We start from the raw sequence: 15257 nt of genomic DNA on the forward strand, positions 1-15257 counted from the left end.
CCGTATCAGCTTTTTGTTAGACAGAAAGAAAACCTTATCTGAGAATTGTAAGGGATGTTAGCCACTAATTGTTTATGAGGATTTAAAAAAATTGATTGTTTTGGAATCTCCTGCCTAAAAGAAATCACCTTCCACGAATCAAGAAATCTCTTTTTCTCAGTGGTGTCAAGATGGATTTAAACTTAAAAACCCAACAACACTCCTTTAAAAAGACTTAAGCAAGTGGGCATTGTACCTGACGTGGTTTTGTCAGGCCTGCCTTCTTCAAAACCAAGAGGACAATCTTTCAGAGTACATGTATAAGGTGTAAAAATTAATTTCTATGGCAAAATATTGTAACAGACAACATATTCTTTTAACTCTGAATATCTGATAAGTACATAAGGCTCTTTCACACTGTTGAACTGTTCAGAAATGCATATTCTCAAGAGACACTTTGAAAAAGGGATCCTAGTGTGCACAATTCATTTCAGTACCTTTTTCTTTCAAGTGTTACATGACAGAATTCGTAACTCTGATGTATTTCAATGTTTTTATTCACTTTGTGAATGACACCACATCTGTTAGAGCATACAAGACTAAGCATTGAGTACGTATTTTTGTTTCCTTTTGACTCCTGTTTATGATTCTGTTAACAGAAAGGTACCATTTTGTTTCCCTTTTATATCTTCTAGATCCATTTCCTGCTTTCAAGTCTTGGCAGGAGGACAGTGAGTCTGGAGAAGCTCAGCTTTCCCCGCAGGCTGGAAGGATGACCAACCATCCGTTGGAAGAGGACTGTCATCCAATATTGTCACACCGTAGTTTGGATTTTGGGCAAAGCCAACGTTTCTTACATGATCCTGAAACCTTAGATTCTTCATCCAAAGCACTTTCTTTTGTTAGGTATGTATTTGAATGCAAATAGGTGGGTGCTTCACCATGATGTGAATCAGTTGAAGACCAAGGTCAAATGTACGTTCTGTGGCCTTTTGGCTGTTCAGCCCGCCCAGGAACTAACTCAGAGCAGAGGTTCCTCTGGGATGGTGTTGTGTCTCTCAAAGTGCCCGCTGGCAGATGCTGAGGGAAAGAGTATAAAAATAGGGCAGACTTGCACAGATTTCCCTGGCGTTTGGTCAGAGCTCCTGACAGCCTCCTGTAATGGCACTTCCTGGGCTGACAGCAAGATTTATATCCTTTGTTTACCAGTCTTTACTGGAATGCAGGTCTGTGATTTTATGTCAGCTTTATTTGCTTGTTTTTTCCAGTAGCATGGATATCTATTTTCATGTTGCGTAATTTTGGATTTGTTTTGCTTGCCATGTTATCCACTCCCAGTACAGAGAGCTAGGCTATACAAATCACTGCAACTAAAGTGAGGAGTGGTTGGGGTAGATTCTTCATCTGGGCTGTGCAGAAAGGGCGTAGGAAAGTGCTCTCAGAAGGAGAGATGTGGGATAGCAGCACAGTGAAGAGCCAGGGTTCTTAATACAGGTCTGCTCCTGATAATGTAGAGGATTGAGCCTATCCAACCCTGTGTAAGTAGAGTTGTAACTAAACAGGCTGCAAGTTATTTGTGTGATACTGGGGCGTGTGACCCTCTAAAACTGTAAATAACTTGTGACCTGTACTGCCTTCTACTGTTACTATGAAAGAGAATTTTAAGAACTTTGTTAGGAAGAAATAATCCCATAAAACTAGGAAAGATGAAGTTTAGAGTCTTCAATTCTCTGTCTAATATAAATTAGTTGATTGAAAAAGGTACCTGCCCAGGTTTTCTCCAGTTAGCCACAGAAGGCATTTGACAAGTACTGTTAAAAGGATGCAGAAGACTGACCTGCAGAGAAGTGCTGATTGTAATAGCAGTTCTCCTTATTCTGAAACTAATAAGGATTTACACCAGTAGATTATTAGATTAGTATTTCTAATATCTTGAACTACATAAATGTCACCAGCTGTGTTGAGATCTTCCAGGCACCTTGTGTAATAAGTGTACTAGAAAATTCTCTTAATCAATCTAGAAATAAAAAGGCTTTTCAGAAGCGGCAAATGTCAAGGAGCTAAACAAGAGCACAAGATGATTCAAAACCAGAATCACAACCTTTAGAAATATATTATTAAGGCAAACAGATGAGATTATGTAGATGTTTTTTAGATAAGTATCTAATAACTTGCCTAAGACAGATAAGGGGGAAACTGTCTTATTACCAGGGATTGTTTAGTGGTAACTTCTAGTCTAGACTTTGTTCTGTGCCCAATATATCAAGAAGTACTGAGTGTCTAGTAACTTAGGTAAGTAGCCCTCCCACCAGAAAGATCTGAACTGTTGTAATGACAATGTAATTACCACTATATTAGTTTATTACACTTGCATTTCAAATGCTGTTTTTTTGTTAGGCATATTACTGAAATTAGAGAGGAAAAAATAACACATTATGTTTTGGAGGCAGTAGATCAAAGCATTTTGATCCAGTAAATAAATAGCTCTAACTGAAAACTTGAAAAGAGGGGAAGAAAATTGAAACTAGTGATCTGTTACACCAATATACACATTGTTTACACTTGTTTAATTTTTTAAATTAAACTTTAAAAATGTTTTTAATACAGAACACGAAGGGCATCCTTTAGCTCAAAAGATGACAAAAGGGAAGACAAGACACCTTATCAGCTTGTCAAGAAACTACAGAAAAAAATAAAACAATTTGAGGAACAATTTGAAAAAGAGAAAAACAGTAAGGTAAGTTGCCACTTCTGCTTTTACTCGGGATAAATGACTGCGTGGTAGAGCTAAGTTACTTTGTGTGTTTCATCACTGAATAAACAACTTGAGGATTACAAATGATAAAAATTCTGTTACGACTGTTGCCTACAAGAGTGAACTGAGCAGCAGCAGTGCTAGAAAACATGCCATCATGCCTGAGCTGAAAGAAGGGCAATGACATTTGTGCAGTGGGACTGGAGGGGATATCAGATGAGATGGGTAGAGAGACAGGGGCATCTTACGACTCCCTGGCTCAACTGCTGAAGTCTTGTTTCAAGTTGTTGTTTGGTTTTGTTTTTTTTTCACAAGTGTTGTCCATGATGTTAGCACTTGAGATCCGATCTGGCACTCAGAGTGGCATCCATGTTACTGGTCACATTTGCTGTCATAAATATTACCAAATCCTGAAAGAAATCATTGTGAACAAGCTCTAGTTTGTTTTCATGCAACCTAGTTTCTTTGTATTACTTTTCAGCCCTCCTATAGTGATATCGCAGCCAATCCAAAAGTTTTAAAATGGATGACTGAACTTACCAAATTGAGAAAGCAAATAAAAGGTAAGGGATGCTGCAGTTTCTGTTTTTCTACAGACACAAATTATCTACATGACTAAAATGTCTAAGTCATTCAGTAAAATTCCACAGGATAGTAAAAACCTTTCATTTCTTGATTCTGAACTATTAAAAAATAAAATTATTTTTGTAGCTTTGGTTTTAGTTCATTAGAAGAGAAAATGTGCTTATGCAAACTGTTATGTTCCTTTTTTTGCAGTTGAACTGAGAGAGTTACTTATTTTAAACCTTTGGATTGTGCAATTTTTCTCATTTCAGATGCAAAGCAGAGGAGCTCAGATGGAGAATTCATACCTCAAACACGTCCACGAAGTAACACTCTTCCAAAAAGCTTTGGTTCCTCTCTTGACCAAGAGGAGGAAGAAAATGGAGATGAGATGCAGGTTGTGCAGAAAGAGAAGAAGCCCACCAAGGAAGCTACACTTGAACTCATTTTGAAAAGATTAAAGGAAAAACGAGTTGAGAGATGTTTGCCAGAAGATATAAAAGTAAGCATATGGTTAAGGATAGGCTGGTTTCTTAGAGTATAACAGAGGGAAACAGAGCACTGTCAGACACTTCAGATTTCACTTTATTGACAAAATTATGTCTCTGACTAGCAGTCCTTTTCTAAGCCCTCATATTTCAGACTCTGTAGGAAAATGATCAAGATGAACCACATTTTCCTTGCTCACTCTTCATTAAAATATTTACAAGTATGTGCTCACAATATTGGACAGCTTGAAAGAGATGAAGGTGGGATGTATGGTATTAAGCTAAGTTTGGCTAAGGCATCTGTATAGCTGATAATGGAGAAAAACTGTTGAAGTGACTTGTGTTTTATGAGATGTGAATTATTCTTCTGACAGAAAATGACAAAAGACCATTTGGTAGAAGAGAAAACATCTCTCCAGAAAAGCCTCCTGTATTATGAAAGCCAGCATGGACGGCCGGTAACACTTAGTTTACTTCATCAAACTCTATTAATGTTTGCATAGACAACAGTAGTTCTTGTGCAGTTGTGCTACCAGGATTTCATGCTGGTGTGTGGGTTCTTTTGTTTTTTAATTCTCCAGCCCACAAAGCTAGCTCACTGGTGTTGTAGCTGAACCCCAGCTGGAAACTGAGCACCACGTAGCCACTCACTTGGTCCCTCCTGCAGTGGGATGGGGTGAAGAAAATTGGGAGGGTGAAAGTGAGAGAATTTGTGGGTTGAAATAGGAACAGTTTAATAATTGAAATAAAATAAAATAATAATCATAGTGAAAAGAAAAATAACAGACAAAAAACCCAAGAAGGACAAGTGAAAACAATTGCTCAGCCCCAACTGACTGATACCCAGCCATTCCATGAGCAGCAGCCAGGGAATATCCTTTAGATCAGTTGAGGTCAATTATCCCAGCTGTCTCTCCTCCCAAATTTTGTGTACCCCCAGACAAAACCAGCACGATTGATTTCCATCTAGCTATTTGAGGAAGTAATTGCATTGACTTATAAATAACCCTATGTATTAACAGGTCCTTTTTCCACAGATCAGTAGGTTATTTGAGTTTGCAAAGAGATTGGTGTCATTTGATGCCTTTTATGTCAGTGAAGCAAAGAGAAATCTTAAAAATAAATATTTTTTAATTTCCTGAGAAAAAAACCTGGAATGTTATTCTGGATTTCACAAAAAGACAAATGAAGACACTTCTTTTTTTTATTTTTTATTTTCCCCCACGTGTGGCATGTATCTTAAATAATTGGAGATAAGGAAGTTAGAGTAAGTGACTAGGAATTAGTGCCTGAAGTTCTGAATTTTCCTCTTGGACAGTGGCCAGCATCACTAGTCCAATCACAAGATCTTTCCAGTTACTGTTCCATCAGCCTTCTGGACTTGGCATGCTAGCTTGAGAATCACCACTGACATACAAATCTGACCAAGCCTTTCAGTCTGAAATCCAGGGAAGAAAAATAGTCTTGGAGATAATTGGTACTGGTTCTACAATCCCCCTAGAGAGAAAATGCCAGTAGCAGGATGGTCTGTAGGTTTCATTGTTAGTGTACACAGTGGCCAAGAACTGAGAGTAAGTCAGATGTCAGATGAGATCTCTCTACAGCTTCATCTTTTCACCCACGTCATTTCTGTAGAATCATCATCATTGCCAGACACACAATTTCCTTCCCCAGTTCTTGGTCCCTTTTTCTCCCTCTTTTCTGTAGGTCTTAAAAGATAGAGGGTTTGCTTCTACTGAAGCTCCCCTAACATAAAGGAAATCTTTAAAACTCCTTCCTGAAGAATATAGGGACTAAGTGTGAGAAAAGAGAGGAGGAAATAGCACCCATGAATACTCCTTTATCTGCAAAACTTCATACACACAATTTAAACTAATTTTCTGTTCCTAACTGGAATGTGTGTGGCCTGGCATGAGAAGCATACCGGTTTGTGTGTCCTTGTATTTTATTGGGTGACTGGTATAATTAATTCTGTGGTTTCTCTGCCTTTAGGTTACTAGAGAAGAAAGACATATTGTGAAGCCACTTTATGACAGATACAGACTTGTAAAACAAATGTTAACTAGAGCAAGCATTACTCCTATTCTTGTGAGTAAAACAAATGCTATTTCTATTTTTTCCACTTTTGCACTGCTAGGCTGCCTTTAGAACAGCTAGTAAAACTGTTCCATAAAATACATCTTTCTTGTGGAAGATATAAGATGATGTTGTCATCATACTTGAGGCATTTGATTTACAGCTGAGAGCAGAGGAGTTCAAAGCTGTTTGTGACCTTGATGGCTCTTGGGAAGTAAATGGTTCCCGATGGAAGTAAATAAGCAGTTCTGACTTGCTGTGGCTGAAATGTTCCCAAATCACTGTGCCAGTCTGGATCCACAGTACATACTGTACTTTTAGTCCTCCCAAGAATAGTAGCACCCGTTGCAGTGAAGCTTGCCTCTCTGCTGTGCTGCAGGTTCCTGTCACCAGAGGTGTGAGTGACAGGGTGGCCATAAGAACTGTTTCATTCCTTCATGCTTCCCCAGCATGAGGTGTTTTCTCAACGTCTGCAGCATCTGTACATCATCTGTGCTTTTTCATGGTGTTTTCACTTCATTTCCTTCTCACTTGCAGTGCTTTTTATTCTTTCCTCTCTCTGTGGTCTTGTAAGACATGAGGAAGAAAATTTTTCATGCTATGCAAGGAGATCAATGTGACCTTGTGTGTACCTGTGAAACAGCTGTGGAATGACAACCAGCTGGCTGTGTTCTTCATTAGCTATAGCCAGTCTTGCATGCTGACCCAGACTTGCAGCAAAACAGTTTTGATATTAGCTGTTTGACCCTTTTAGCAGGGAGGGACGGCAGAGCTGACGTGAGATAATCTCTTTACACACAAAGTTCTCTACCAGATTTACATTGCTGGGCAGTGGCTTACTCAGCAGCAACTTAATCATCCATCTGTGTTTGCTCTGACTGTCCTCAGCTATCCCCTTTAAGATCAAGTACGTTGAGATAAAGGGACTAGTTCAAGATCATTCTTTCTTGCACATACATTTTTGAGTAGATGCTTTTGTAGAAAAATATTATTTGCAATGCATGCAGTCATATTTCAGTTTAAAGGGCAACTCAAAGACTTTGATGTCAATATCCATTTTTGAACTCTAGAAACACAGGTTGCTCCTAAACACTTAAGCATCTCTCCACAACTGGTGAGTCATAGGTTTTATGGTGGTGCCTCTGATTAAAGCAGTTTTAATCCATCTCTCACCTGAAAAATCTGACTCCAGCAGAGATGTTGGACAGGGCTCTGAGCAACCTGATCTACTTGAAAGGTCCCTTCCAACCCAAACTGTTCTATGAATATCAGTAGCCTTATGACTATATCACAGTTGCGCTTTTTTTTTTTTTTTCCCCCTGTGATGGATAATGGATAACCAAAAGAATTTTTTTAATTCAGAAGAGATCTTGGTAATGTGATTCCTAATCTGTGCTGTAGGCAACACCTGTAAAATATTACTCACAGGCCTCTGCTTTTGAAACCTATAAGACAGAGAAGTGGAGCTCTCTGATTACCAAGGATTGTTCAGTGGTAGCTGGTGGTAGGACATACTCAGTGCCAAGTATTTCAAGAATTGTTTTTCTGTTTATATGACACCTGCTTCCATGAGATCTTCCTTACAGTGTCACAGAACACTCATCACATACTCTGAGGCCTGTCTGGAAATGTCCACAGCAGCAGGAGGGTATTTACTTTTAATGAACTGAAGTTTTTTGGCAGGCCATTGTCCACGTAGCTTTTGTGTTCCACCTTCCTTCTGTTCAAAGAGTCAATCTGTTGCAATTGCTTATGCTGTCCAGGGGTAACAGCAGAGCAGGACAGAACTGCATGAGTGTAACAGGCAGCAAACAGCAGCTCCTGTACAGCAACGGCACCTCTTTAGGCTGCCGTTCAAAGATCTAGACACTGAGGTGACAATAGGCAACTTCCATGGCACTTCCAAGTTCTGGACTTCAGAGAAGTCTAGGAGAAGAAACTGGCATATTATTCCCCGTTTATGTCTGGCAGGAGGTAAAAAACAGATCTGGCCTTGTGTAACTTTGTAATCTCCCCGTGAATGGGTTTGGGAGGAACAAGAGTAAATATGAAATTCAGAGATATCATTGCACTTTGAGTCTTCTACAAAGCATGGAGAGAGAACACCATTTTAAATCTGAAGAACAGTATTTTTATGTAAATTACAAGCTGTAACATTTGCTTCTGTGTCAAGTATACTATGGGCACCTGAGCTTTTTTGGGTTATATGGTTATTTTATTTATGCTCTGTAAGAATGTTTGCAGTCTTTTATTCTTCTGAGAGAAAAAATACCTTCAGGTATTAGGTGATTTGAACAGCATTCTGAACATGCAGCATTTAATGTCTAATTGCACTTAATGAAACAAACTTAAATTTTTGCAGGGGTCACCATCAACCAAGAGGCGGGGGCAGATGTTGCAGCCCATTATTGAAGGTGAAACTGCCCATTTTTTTGAAGAAATTAAGGTGTGTAGAGTGTGGTTTTTAAAAAATACTTCCCAGCACTAGTAATGGGGAATGGGAATATTTCATTTTGGTTTGAATTTCTGCTTTGACTTACAGGAAGAAGAGGAGGAAAGTGATGGTTTGTCTGCAGACTTGAATGATATCTTAAAAACTGCTGTCCAAACGCAGTCTGTTTTAAGCCCAGTTGAGAACTCTGAATCTGATGTTGAAGATGGTCAAGAGAAACTGACCCGGGACGTCAGGCTGTCAAGCACACGCGCTGCTTCGATGTATGTGAGAAGAAGTGACTAATTCTATTACAGAAGTTGCAATTATCACACTTGGATTCATGATACTGAGTAGATGATGTTGGGTGGAAGGGAGTGATGTGTTCATCACTTCTTAGGGAGTGTTTGGCTTGAATTAGTGTTTTTTCCTCTGACACGTCTGACTAAGATCTTTTTGTATTCAGTGAATTGTTTAGTGTCTTCTAAACCTTCAGCCTTACTTGAGCTGTGTAGACAACAGAAAATGTACACCTTTTATTAACTATTAGTTTGTACTCAATATTCCACTGTCAGATCTCGTCTTCCTTATGAGCAAGGCACATTTATTACAAGTACAGCTAGTTGCAGCTCAGTTGGTTTTTTACTATGCTTTGAAGAATTTAAATGTTAATGTTAATTTAAATGTTAATTTAAATGTTAATGTTTGGCTAGCAGGGCTTTTCTTTCATTTGAAATTCTTAGGCCTGAATTATTGGAGCAACTGTGGAAGGCCAGAGCTGAAAAGAAGAAGCTACGTAAGACGTTACGAGAATTTGAAGAGGAGTTTTATCAGCAGAATGGAAGGTTTGTTTAGCACAAAACTAGATTCTGGATGGCAACCTAATTTTGTAGCCACGTATTTCTTCAGCTTTCTGTATGAATGTTGCCAAATGGAATCTGATCTGTTCTAATCTCTGCTGTGAATAATCTCCTGAAGGAGATAACATTCCTGTGTATTTTTAATAACTGAGGAAGCTTGCTCCCAAGTTTTGTTTCCTCTATTACAGTCTGTAAAGCATAAGAATGAAAACTGAGGGATTATAATTTTTTAAAAAATATAATTTTCAAATATTTATTAAAATTATTTCTTATATTAAAAGAGAAACAAACAACAACCTCAAATTATCCCTCTGGTTTGAACATAGGGCAGGGAAGTTTTCCTGTTTGCCCTTTTTTCCATGTCCTGACAGAGGATATTTGCTTTACCAATATAGGGATAGATAATTTTTACTCTACTCTGTTTGTTGAGTTCTTCTAGGCTTCTTTTTTGAATATATGTTGTTATTAATTTGTTACTTATTTTGGTTCATTGCTTTCTTGACTGGCAGATGTTCTCACTTAAATGTACCTTCTACTGTATTTCTCCTTAACTATAAAGTACTGTACCATTGGTCACACAGATGCCACTAACATGGCTTCATCATGCACTTGCTGAACTTGGGACAGAATTCCTTTTGACTTAAATGGAAAATAATGCAGTTAAAAATGAAGGGTTGATTTAAAAATAAGTCAGATTAATTTATTATAGTCCAATCTTAAATAATAATCCCCTCCTGACATTTTGTGATTCAGTCTCCATACAGTGAAAATGTAGATAAATTTACATTTATTTGTATATTTCTGTAATGTATACACAGGATCTGAAATGCAAGTCTTCACATCCTGTTAATAAAATCTCTAGAACTTCAGAGAAAAATTTATAAACAATGCTGAATGAATGCTGCTGCATTTTCTATTGAGTTTTTTAAGTGATGGCAGTTTTATTTAGAGTGAACTAAAATATAAAAATGTGTCTATTCTTGGTGAACCAGCTGCCAAAAATGTTTCAAACTGCGCATAGATACCTTTGTGTTTGGTTTCTGCAGCATGGAGGGTTGTCTTCAAACTTTGGTCTGCTTCTTTTTGCAGGAACGTGCAGAAAGAAGATCGGGTCCCAATGCTTGACGAGTACAGAGAGTACAAGAAAATCAAAGCGAAACTGAGGCTGTTAGAAGTCCTTATCAGCAAACAAGATTCTTCAAAATCAATTTAAATTCTGTTCCTCCAGCCTCTTGAATAACATGATGTTTCCGTGTACTACCACTGTACTTGTTGGGTGCTTGTGCTCATTTGTCCTGCACTGTTGAAAGAATCCAGTTTGTGCCCTTTCTTGTGGTGCCAGTAGAACATGTGTGAAGGGTAACTAGGTCCTGTCTAGAGAGCAAGTAACACCTCTGAGTTTGAGACTGCTCTATCCAACTTTAGCAAACACTGTTTCCATCCAAGGTTTTTATTACAGATGCATCCATCTTATTCCAAAACAACCATAAGTTTCTTTTTTCTTGAGCATACAAGAACTTTGAGACTTTTGTTACTACCAACTTTTTGCATTATTGAAGAAATGATTAATGCCATCATGCTACACTGAACTGCTCCTCTTGCCTATTTTTTTTTTTTTATTACGGGAAAAAAAAATCAGCAAATTAAGCATACAGCTCTTTTTCCTGGACTATTTAGAAAACAGACTGAAATTCTTTTCCAAGGACTGTTGTGGGAACAACTTTTTATCTTTGGTATCCTAAATTGCTCCTGTAACAGAAATAATTGACATTGTGGATCTTGCTCATTAGTGGTCATGTTTCCTCCTTGATAAAGATGACAGTGGACAAACCAGAAAGTGACCTTGCTTAGTGTCTTTTAAAACTTGGAAAACTGAAAAGTTATATCACATGCTGCCTACAGGACTTTCATTACTGTTGTTCATTTTATCATTTCATTGTTTATCAACTAGTGGTGACATAGTGTTTTGTCTGAATTGGATACTGCATCTCCACTTTGGGAAGATCTGAGGAACATAATGAACATTGCAGAGTGTGGGAAAGCCGAAGGCGTTCAGACTTGTGTAGGGCCAGCAGAAAAGAGCTGGCTTAGGACAGTTAAAATTGCACTGTACCCCAAATAAGTAGGGTATCAAGGGCTAAAATCAGTGGAGTTAATGTGCACCACAGGGTGAATGGTTAGTTTTGAGCGAAAAAGTTACTGCTGTTTATCACCATTTTGTTTTACAGTTGGAGAATAAAAATAACTTACCTAACCCTTATGATGTAAGCAAAACAGTTTATGGGCCTTGCATGATTTAGCTTCAGAGTTGAAACTAAATAATGTTTTGAGTATCACATCTGCTGTGCTGAATGATGATTTAGCTACTAGCTTTATGCTCTGCAGCAGCCATCAGCAGCTGGTTTTGCTCTGGCAAGAAATCTTAAGTGTTAATTTTAACTGGTGCTTTCTCAGTTACTATTTTTTTTTCTTCAATGTATCAGTTTGATTGTGGCCATGTTTTGCATGCACCTACTCTCACTGCATGTTTTTATGACTGGCTAATGTCAACAGAGCTGTTGTTCACGTTGCTTTATGAAAGACCAAAAATGAACTTTCTCACCATGTAAGAAACAGCTAGCATGTAACCTCATAGACTTGCTGTTCTGTCATGAAGCATATGAAATAGGTTGAAAGTAGGATTTTTTAGTGCTCAGATTTCATCTGAGTACTGTAGAATACTTCTTGTTTTGTTTTACTTTGCTTGTAGGCATGTAATTTTGGAATTCAGAAAAAAAAAGCACTAAAACTATTGAGCACTGGTGGTATGCCTTTTTTTTTTTTTAAACTGCAAAATGATCTGGGACCTTAGAGAGTTATGAGGTTAAACTAATCTTGAGACCATATATCAATTATTCAGTTCCATTGTGCAATGTACACTTCAGTTACTTTTCTATCAGTCTGCAGACACGGGTGTATCCAAACATTGAAACTAATGTGTACTGTATAGTGTTGTACATGAATGTTTGTGTTTTATATACCACATGCAAAATGTCAATATGCACTATTTAAATGTTTTAAATAATATATTCCTCCTTTATAATGCTTAAATCTATATGATTCCAATATTTTTATAAGTGAGTGAGTGATCAGACTGGTTCCAATTCAGAATTAACAGCTGCTTTGTGTTTGTTATGCAGTGTTTGGCTGTTTATTCAGTATAGTAGATAAGCATGGCAACAGTTATGCTGAGTGTGTTTTGTGCCATCCTTGTTGAGCAATAAATAAATGGTAGAACTAGGCATTTTGTGATATAACAGTTTTACTTTGGTAAAAGCAAAACCTATATATCTATATGGATATATAGATATGGAATATATATAACTAAACCAGATATAATTGCATTGCTATGTCTGGTGCTCATTGTATAGACTTTTATAATAAAAGTACCTTAACCTTTATTGTACCTACCTTTGTTTCTCATCATCCTTTCTCCTCCACTGCCCCCTCTTCACAAGTGCTGAGTGCTCCACTATTCCTGTACGTGTCTGTAGTTCCAGGTCTGAGTCAGTCCAGGCTGAGACAGGCCTGAATTCCTGCCTGCCAGCAGAGCCTTCTGCACAGGGGGTGCCTCAGGTGCTTCAGCCCTTGCTGAAGGGGCAGCGGTTGAAGTCTTATTCTTATTCTACCTGTTCAGACTGTGCTTCTCAGCAGAGACAGCAGCAAAGTGTCCAGAGCAGCTCCTGAGCTGACAGCTGGGCTTGCGGTGCCACCTGGGCCTCGTTCCTGCTGTGCGAGCAAACTGTGAGTCTCGCTCCTCCCTGCTCCAGCAAGTAGCAACTTTGGGAGTAGATGGGACAGAGAGCTGATTCAGCCCTCACTGGGCTCATTAATTCACTGCCAGTGAATGTTCTTCCTGCTGCTGAGCAGTATTTGGTCGTGTCTCTATGTCCACGATGATCTCTGAGCCTTAAAATCAGCCACTGCCGTGTGTGTGGCCAGAGCAGTTCCTGCACACATGTAAGCACAAGAGGATGCTTTTCCTCTGGACCAAGTAGATTTTTTTCGTAGTATATTGATGAAAAGTGATTGAGGTCTTTCAAACTGACTTTTCTGTGGTATTTTGTCTTAAGTCCACCTTTCCTCAGCCTAAGGCTTGGCAGGGGACAGAGGAACTCTTGAAGGTGAAGACTCTGCTTGTGGATGTGTGGCAGTGCAGGTAAATGGGAAGAAAGAAAAACAACTAGGAAGCTGAGGGAGCAAGTGAGGGAGAGGAGACAGAAGGCAGCCTCTGGGTGGGACTGAATGATCTTCCCTGTGACCACATCTTTCCTCTGAAGATGGGGGGAAAAAGAAAGCACAAGTTCTTAGGACACTGGCTTGAAGAATGATCAAGGTGTTGCAGATCTGTTCTTCAAACCTCCATTTTTTCCTTAGCATTAGTTATTCAGCGAAGCTTGCACTGATGAAGATGCTAATGAGAAGACAAAAGTCCCTCAAATAGTGGCTTGTGGGGGAACTGTTTAAAATCCATGTGCTACAAAGCAATGACCTAATATTTTAATGAAGGAAAATAACCCTATGTTGAACACCATTAGCCAAAATGGAGCAGAAATATATTTCTGAGGGTGCAAAAACTCAGTGATACTGGGACAAGACTAGATGAAGAACCGATTCTGAGAAAATACCAGTCTCTAGTATTCCAAGCTTTACCTCTTTGAACAGGTTTGTTTGAGCTGTTATGTGACTGCAGGGTGAGAAGCTTGCTGGGAGAAGTGAGGCAGGATATAAGAAGGGATTCCTGTGCCCCAGAGGAATAGAGGAAGGATGAGGAGTGCTTGGAAGCTTTTATGAAGCTCTGGGTAAGTAACTGTGGGTAAAGGTTTCAAGACCTCTTTGTGCAAGAGGGGCTGCCAGGAGGAGGAAAGGTCGGAGATGCCAAAGGTGCAATCCATCTGTTTTCCTGCATGTCAGGCTATTGAGTAATCCAGAGAAACAGGTCATCAGTGACGTGTGTTATCTGGGACACTGCAGGGCAACAGGAACCCCCGGGACGGGAAGACCGGGTTTTATTTTAAACTGGTCCCTCAGAAGAGACAGGTTGTCTGGGCTTGGCCAGGAGACTGAAGTACAGGATCAGTGAACCCTGACAGGCAAAGCTGTGCATGATGACCTCATGCTCCAGGGCTGAAGTGATCACCACCCTCTGGGTCCCTCCAAATGCCTGTCTGCTCCCCTCTCCATGAGACTGCTCCTCTGAGTGGGATCAGATGCAGAGAGGCCAGAGAACATGAGGTAGTTTCTTAGTGCTCTGCAGGACAAAAGGCTTTATAGTATGATAAATCCCTGTAGGATTTAAGTAAGTTTATGTAAGTTTTGGGATACTTTGGAGGCTGGGGTTGCATGTCAGGTGTGAGCTGAGATGTCCAGCAGCAGCACTCCACTAGGGCAGGGACAACATGCTGTAGGTGGGGTGTCACAGCCTGGTGATGGCCCCGTGTTTGGACATGTGTTTAATTTCTTCCTGTGGCTGAGTCCCAGCAAAGAACAAATATTAATGACTACATAGGATTAGATAGTTTCCAGCCTGAACATAACACCTTGTCTCCAAGGCAACGGCTATAAATTGATTTAGGAATAAAAAGGATGTTCTGAAAAATCAAGCTGGTGCCAGTGTGAAGCAAATCGCCCTCTAGTGGTTGCAGCTGTTAAGGCCTGACCAAAATAAAAGATGGATTGACTATTTCCTAAAACAATACAATGTATTTTTTTCTTCTCTGAAGGCAACAGCAACTTGTTTTGGAAGCAACAGGTGCCTGGGACAGGGATTCCTGAGAGATGAGCATTAACCTGGGCAGCAGATGCACCAGCAAAAGTTAAGTGGTCTGGGCAAGTGAGGGCTAATGCCCCAGGTGCTCACGACCTGCTCTCCTGGTCACACATCTGTGCTTCACAGCAGCCTCAAGACAAGGCAGGGGAATGGATTTTGTACAGGCATTTTTTAGGGCTGCCTACCCAGAACTCTAACAAGGCTGGTCAGTTCTTCTCAGGGTTGAAGCAGCACCTGAAACCGTCAGAGAAAAGACCCAGATGCTGCAATGGTATATATATTTATTAACATTCCT

At 39.4% G+C, this 15257-nt stretch overlaps 1 protein-coding gene across 1 annotated transcript in view; it reads left to right on the top strand.

Annotated features, from left to right (window-relative positions):
* FAM13B (family with sequence similarity 13, member B) overlaps window positions 1–10753 on the top strand; it is a 38744-nt gene extending 27991 nt beyond the window's left edge. The window contains exons 14-23 of the mRNA XM_009995269.1: window positions 675–885; window positions 2587–2716; window positions 3216–3297; window positions 3571–3800; window positions 4161–4244; window positions 5779–5874; window positions 8225–8308; window positions 8405–8577; window positions 9037–9138; window positions 10243–10753. Coding sequence (XP_009993571.1) covers window positions 675–885; window positions 2587–2716; window positions 3216–3297; window positions 3571–3800; window positions 4161–4244; window positions 5779–5874; window positions 8225–8308; window positions 8405–8577; window positions 9037–9138; window positions 10243–10366 — 1316 coding nt within the window. The 3' untranslated portion in view covers window positions 10367–10753. The remainder of the gene's footprint in view (window positions 1–674; window positions 886–2586; window positions 2717–3215; window positions 3298–3570; window positions 3801–4160; window positions 4245–5778; window positions 5875–8224; window positions 8309–8404; window positions 8578–9036; window positions 9139–10242) is intronic.
* Window positions 10754–15257: the final 4504 nt, after the last annotated feature.

Source organism: Chaetura pelagica, unplaced genomic scaffold, assembly GCF_000747805.2.
Source record: "Chaetura pelagica isolate M959 unplaced genomic scaffold, ChaPel_1.0 scaffold420, whole genome shotgun sequence".
Taxonomy (NCBI): Eukaryota; Metazoa; Chordata; class Aves; order Apodiformes; family Apodidae; genus Chaetura; species Chaetura pelagica.